Source organism: Ascidiella aspersa, chromosome 6 (genome assembly GCF_963924565.1).
Source record: "Ascidiella aspersa chromosome 6, kaAscAspe10.2, whole genome shotgun sequence".
NCBI classification, from domain to species: Eukaryota; Metazoa; Chordata; class Ascidiacea; order Phlebobranchia; family Ascidiidae; genus Ascidiella; species Ascidiella aspersa.
Window position 1 is genome coordinate 95382 of NC_139452.1, and position 7475 is coordinate 102856.

The 7475-nt window shown below is 36.6% G+C and overlaps 1 protein-coding gene across 1 annotated transcript; it reads right to left on the reverse strand.

The window, feature by feature from the left end:
• Positions 1–3667: 3667 nt before the first annotated feature.
• LOC146139026 (tetraspanin-18-like) lies at positions 3668–7475 on the reverse strand. Its single transcript, XM_083391590.1, has 6 exons — positions 7449–7475; positions 6201–6410; positions 5832–5906; positions 5330–5437; positions 4168–4263; positions 3668–3766 (listed from the first exon to the last, which is right to left on the reverse strand). The coding sequence occupies exons 1-6, from the start codon at positions 7473–7475 to the stop codon at positions 3668–3670; spliced, it is 615 nt and encodes a 204-aa protein (XP_083247716.1).

The following is a 7475-nucleotide window of genomic DNA, read 5'->3' on the forward strand; positions in this document are numbered from 1 at the left end:
TGTTTTATCACAATAGAGTTAAACAGTCATTATTGCAGTGATAAATCAAAACGTAAACATTGAAATTATTTAATGTGCGGATTTGTATTCAACACAGAGACATAACATGAGCCTAGTAGGGACTCCTGATCACGTTTTCCATTTAAGCTTCCTGTCTTTAGACGTACATCGATGTTCCTAATATACCGGGAAGTGTTTGTTTAACATTTGAGCTTTAAAAATTTATTTAAAGATGCAATTATTGAGAGACTTTGGCCAAAAATTAAATCAATTTTAAAGTTGGTTACGAAAAAGATGTTCTATTTACATGTAAATACTGGGTTGGCAATAAAGTGGTTTTAAAAATAAATGAAATGTTAATTGGAAAGGGGCATTAATCTTATTCTACTAGGATTAATATTACCTGCAACTCTCAAAACGCGGATAACTTTGCACGAACCAGGGCAGGCATGGAACTTTTAGAGTTGACGTCATAAAACATGTAAAATGAAAAAAATATATTATTAACAAATATGAACTGAAAATAGGTCTAAACACATTCAGCGAAACATCAAAGCGCTGTTTATGAAATTAACTTCTTTTCTTAAAATATAATTTTATTTTTAAAATAACACACTAAGAAATCAATCAAACCTTCAAATGCCCCCGTATAACTTTTTCTATTTATTTATCTCATATGTCTGTTTGGAATCCTCACTAAAGCATAGGCTAGGGTAGGGATGAAATTGCCGACGACATAAATTGACTTTGTCAAGCAGCATCAGTTTTTGACACATTTGTATTATCTTTTTTATACTGAGCGGGTATAAAGCTGCATTGTCGGTTATGTAGCAACAATAGGCATTGTTGTGTAATCGCATGTAAGTTTCTGCCAGGACCAGACTGCCGAGGGCGTAGCACGGAAAGGCACATGCGAGAGAGTGAGAGTAAGAAGAGAAAGAGAGGAGGAGCGAGTGAGAGCAGATACCGCGAAACGGACAAAGGTAAAGGAACACTAGGCAGTTAACGTCACGGCGAATATTTAACTAGTTAGATACGTCACTGTATTTCCCTGCCCGCCCTGCGCGGCCAAGCCAATCTAAAGCATTAAGAGCTAACCAAAAAATATAATTAGACTGCAACCCCCAGTCCAGACTCTCAAATTATATGGAATGACTCTACAGCCTTAAAATAAGGTGGATATACAGCAATCTAATCATACAAGTGTCCTAAAGTAACCACAGAAGTATGAAAAATATTCCACGATTTTATTCTACCATTCTACCTTTACAATTTATAGTTTTTAACTTTATCGGTTTTGAGTTATTGTTGCGCACATTAGACTCTTGTAGCCTTAGAGTCCCGAGTCAGACTCCACAGTGTTTTGGTTGTTTCATACTAAGTGGACTTCCTATCACAGCTCATTGATCTAAATGGGGTCTCCAATCGAACATTTTCATGTGCAACTATATCCGCATTGCTACGACTTACGACCACAGCAGTGCTCGGCAACCTTTTGTCACTTGCGGCCAGTGACGTGCGGTGAGGTTCCCAGATGGTGAGGCACTAATTTTTTCAAGCCACGCTTTTCTTTAACAATCACAAAAACGGTATCGTACTAATAAAGATAAAAAAATTAGCGGCATGCTTTCACGTTTATTAGAAAAATGAAAACAAGAAACAGGGTAAGTAGAAAAGGCGATTTTTTTACAGCACAGCCACCGGTAGCGTAGCCAGCCAAAAATTTAGGGAGGTGGGGTCTGGGCGAAAAGTTTAAACTTTTGTTGTTTAGCTTTTGCCATTGTATGAACTGCGTATCGAACACAATAAATATGCTAGCAAACCGTTTAGAGCAGCAACTTGGGTTTTAGCGCAATACTCAAAAATCATTCAGAGAGCAAAAACAAAATGACTAAAAATTAAAACTACATCAATAAGTAGCCTATAGCGAATTCAATAATAACCAAATCGTTTATGACGTAACAGTGCATGACAATTGAAGTTCTGGCATGCCTGTGATCGACTTTGTGGTACTGCTTATAGTGCTACAAAACAAATAGTATTAAGAGTACAATATTTATAAATTTTTAGGGGGTCATGGCCTCTGTTGCCCCCTGGATGAGCCTATGACAGTCACACATCCACTCCTTTTTTTCCCAATCTCTTTGAAAGTTGGATGTTATTTTTTTGTCCAGTTGTCTGATGCAAACCTTTTAAATGGAAAACAGATTTGCCTTTATTTAGATTGATTGAAAGTGTCAATTTTCCTCCATTTTAGTTAAATTTTCTAAAAAAAACAATCCTTTACACTGCAAGAAGTCAATGTAGAAATGTTTCATAGCTGGGACGTCACATTTGAGGCATGCCTCAAATCCTAGCTATAGAAAAAAGCACGCATAATGCAGTACATAGAACTTTTGTGATCTGAAGAGAGGCACGGCTTGGCGCTGCCTCTCTTTGCGTATTTCAACGATTTTGGACGCTTGATACGAATAACGCAACAGAAATTGGAAACAATAACACTTTAGGTATAGAGAAACGTAAAATTTGCGGGAGAGGGAGATGGACTACAGGAATTCATTCAAATTAAAACACCCAAAAGCATAACCATCTCTTAAATATACGTTTTGCTTTGCCAGATGTTCGCAGGTGAGGCACTGCCTCGCTTTGGAGCGATGTTCACGCTTTGCTAAACTCAAGACAGGTGCAGATATAGAAAAACGTTACGTTTTGTCGCGATTTTTACGCCCAGTGCAGCTGTAGTGTAAACGGGCCTTAAGCCCAATAACCTAAAATATACCTTTAAATTTTCAATTTATTCCACTTGTTGAAGCATAGCAATGACGTCATTTGGTATCGGCTATCCCTCGACTTACAAGCAGACGTTACTGACTAGGTATACCGGTGTCTTTAGTAATACCATTATTGAGAGTCACCAATCAAACATATGCATTTACGATTTGTTTGGTTAGAAAACAGGCAGTGGCTCTCAACACTTTCTTGTTCGCACTTTGGAAAAATACATTACGGAACGAGACAAGGTAGGTTTGGAGTCGATTGCACGTTTGATTCTGCCATAAGCTACTCAAGAGCCGTGTACTGAGTTTCAGTCCCCCAAAAACTTTCTCCACAACACGCTGTTGTTGTTTTGCACAGTCCATTGTCTTTCCAATATTGTAAAGTTCACTTTCTTTAACTTTTTTCTTTCAACGCACATTATAGTTTCTTCTAAATCAGCGTTAAGTTCAATTATTCGTTGCTGCCATGCAAAGTGATCGAAACGTCACTAGTAGCTATGGACTTACAGAGCAAATACTTGCTTTTAGGTAGTTAAAATAGTAAAAAAATATGAAAAATAGCCTCAGCCCAAATTTGTTATTAGAATTTATGTACCACAAGCACACTCTTTCCTTTTAATACCGCAATTTTCCAAATTTAAAAAAAAAATCGAACTGTAGTAATTGACCCAACCAATTCAAAGAGAAAACAGTCAATGTAGGTTGACAAACACTAATTTTTTTGCTGATTATTAAGTTTACACTATTTCTCCAGGAATATTATTGCGAAAAATAACACAGGAGAGAATTGCGAAATGAGTTATATGAGAGCATTTTCGGTTCAAAAATCACAACAAGTTTAGGATTTTTCCGACATTTATTAAGCAACTCATATGATGTTATTTCACGAATCACATGAGTCCCTTGTCGAATGAGAATATCGTGATAACGGACTCGCTTCCATCCAGCTCTGAAGCTTCCAGGAGTCGTAAAACGCAAAAGTGGAAAAACTTGGAACAAAATGTCGGGTTAAGTAAATTAGAGATATTCAAAGAAGAATTACTTAAATGTTATCCACTCTTCTACAAGATAAAAAGAAGCATTTTGGCATTTTTAGGCAACTGTTTCCACAACAACGCTTTGCTAAAAGTTATTACTGTTACATCTAAAACACTTAAAACTAATTTCTCCGAACCTTGTACAATGAAACAACATAGTTTTAATGCGCATATGAGTTACATAACGCAAAAAGTAATTCTTTTTTAGTCGTTCCCTCATTACTTAAGAAACTTATGATATTAAATAAAACTGTTAAACCAAATTTATTTTTATGCCGCTTCAATAGCATTATACCAAGGTAAGCAAGCAAGTGAGCTTCTAAACGTTCCAAATAAATGCACCAGGTATTTACCTGAACTAGGATGAGCAAGGCAGCCACAGAAGAAGCAGCAATAAAGTTGTTTGTCAGGAACGATTCCACCTTTTCGACGCAACCCTGAAATACAACCTGTGTTTAAACAATAAGAAACCTGAGTCACGTGTATATGATAACAGACTGGTGATGCCTTTAAAGGCGCATTATATCTCCTTGCTTCTAATAACTCACTGACTCTGATTAAATACCAGAAAATTACGAAGATTAAATGCCTTTCAACAAGATCATTGTTTAAAGATCAGAAAGCCAAAATTACTAACAACGAAAAGGAAAGCTTTATTTGCTCGCAAGAGGAAAGTTGACAGTAACTTTAAGAACTTGAAAAACATATTTTAAATAGCATGGAGAGTTAGAAGTAAGTATTAATTTTAATTTTAGTTTTTAATTTTAAGAGTTGTACTTAATGTATTTTCAGTAAAAATACTTAAACAAACAACCAAAGCGTGAGTCGATCACAAACATCGCTACCCACCGTCGAATATCTCGCATGGTTTTGTTCCTTGTAAAACCTGCATGACGTCACATCTATGACGTCATTCGATGCGTTTCTCACGCAACAACTCACCGGCCAAGATGGCGCTGAAAAAAAACGTTTAAAATAATCCCGCCATCTCTTTAAATCTATGTTAACTATATGACGTAATTTACAAACCATCTCCGAAACTTTTCATCATTCTGGAAAGTAAACTCAACTTTTATCGTACTTTAAAAGCGACTGACTTAAGCACAAACTAAACCTTTGCAGCAATTTAACCGTAAAATAATTTTGCTTTACTGCTTAATACAAATCATTCACCATTTGTTTCTCTCCAATATTTCGCACCGATAATTGCGACTCCATTTTGTGTCAAACTTCCATCAGCGGTTGAATAATCAAGATCGCCATTTTTGGTCCGAATCCCGCAGCATTTCAGCTGAAAAAAATAAAAAAACAATCCTAACTTAATGTTAGCTTTATTAACAATGTCAGTCCCAGGTCTCGCTAAATATTAATAATTAGCATTTTTAATCGTTCTATTCCTTAAATCTACTGGAAAGTTTAAGCAGATTCTCGTTATGTGCGAAAATCCACGTTGGCACTCGAGCGACATCGAGTGGTTATAGTTTCTCTAAACAACCACCGCTAGATGTCGCTCACGTCTCGCTGTATTTGGTTCCAACTTCGTGAAATGACGTCATTTGCGTCACTTCCAGCAAAGGACTGGACGAAAGTTGTGGTGAGTTGGTGCGTCACATCCGCTTTCACCTGAAGATGATGGAAAAGTTTGACACAAAATGGAGTCGCAATTATTGAAGCAAAATATTCGAGGGAAGTTGCTTTTAAACCAGGAGGAAAGTAGAATAATTTTTTTTAGCATGAAAATTTTAGGAGATGACGTTTGGAAGTTGCGTCATAACTCGCATCTCAAACATTGGGATTATCAAGTTTGAGGCAGAAAACAAAGCTCTTAACTACATGTAGGTGAAATTTCAGGAACTAATCACGTCAGTTAATGTATCACCTGACACTGTTACACGTCAAAATGGTATGGAAACATTATTCCCTTGGGTCGCTTGTGATATTAACTATAGAAATGAAGTTTCCAGCTTCCGGTAATGGTAAATAAGATTTTTGTCCTTTAAAACATTTCTCTACTGACCTTGTAGTTGAGCCATACGTTGAGGCCGAACACAACTGCGAGAAGCACCAGAAGAACGAGCAGGAACAAGGAAAACTGAAAGAAACACTATTGTGTTACCCGGAAGTAAAGTTGCCGTCACCGCAAACTTAACATTCAAGATAAAACTTAAGAAGATAAGTTATGTTCTATTGTTAAACAACTTTTTGATAAAGTTGCTTTTCGATGTAGAATAGTTTCGTTGGAAGCAAATCACTTTAGAAATACCGTTTTTAGTAATAATAAATTTATTAAATAACCAATATTTTTCTAGTATCGGACGAGAACCGATACCACTTAACATGGGGTATCGGTCCCGATCCTACATTATCGTACATATTTCGTACTCACCATCCCCAGCACGTACTTGCTGTTGGAGATCGCCCCACAACAACCAATCACAGCAAGCAACACTGTGGCGCCCCCTGCTGGAAGCATGAACGCTGACGTCACGTCGATGTGCCCTCTAGTGGTGGAAGTTGCAGCGATTAAGAGGAGACTTTTGTTGGCGGGAATCCAACGCAACCAAGCTCCGAGGCAGAGAAGAAATATTCCAAACACCTGCGAAAGAAGTTGGTTCACAAGTGAGTTCTCTTCTGATAGCTTTGTATCGAACAACAGATGCTATCGCTTGACAAGGGGTAACGCCCCGATCCAATTTATTGGATATGCATAAAATTTAAATCAACCACGGATGATTGGAGGCTTTCAAACCCTGCCATGCTTGCAATCTTGATTAGGCAAACAAAACTTTCTGGTAGAACTTCTCAAGAAACCCGTTGTATACAATTATGAAAACATTCACCCGTTTATATTTGTCACAACTCACAACCACTGTTGAGTTGGAATGTTTATTAGAGGCTTAGCTTCTTGTGTTTTAAAATGTTTATTATCCCCGACTGAATGAGCCAATAACCCGGGAATCGGGTGCCTCTAGCGACAAAATATTTATTGAATACTATCCGCACGGTGGCGTAAAAGGGTTCACACGTTAAACCGACTAAACTTAAACAAAACTATTCAACTTGAAACTCACAACATATTTTCGTCCTAAAAAATTCATTACAGCAAAATAAAATAGGAAACTATTTCACATAAAGTTATTTATCGCAGTAAAGGGGCACAATTTTGCTAAACACCGAAAAACTTAGAAAAAAACACCTGTACTTACGAAAAATAGAACATTTAAAACCACAAGTGCATATCTTGCACAATTAATAAATCCTTCAGATTTTGCCATCGAGGACTTCACTTTTAACAAACGAATTGATCACTTCTTATTCCCAAATACAACTTTGTTTTTTACAAATTAAAGTGAAATTAGTTTTGGGGCTAGTTTATGTGAAAATAATAGCCTTTGTTATGTGATAATAATTCAAAATGTAAATTTCCAAAACTATGAATATTAAATAAATTATAAAATAATCGCCATACAGCATTTTCCTATCAAGAGAAATATGTTCAAATTGCGGTTCGGGTTCAAAATATAAAATAGTAAAAACATTGTGATTTCTTTGTGATAAGTATTCTATGAACCACCGGTTACGGCCGGATACCACCTGTTGCTTTGGACAGTTTTGTTTGGAATTCGATTGTTACGTTCGATTGTTTGATATCAATCTCCAT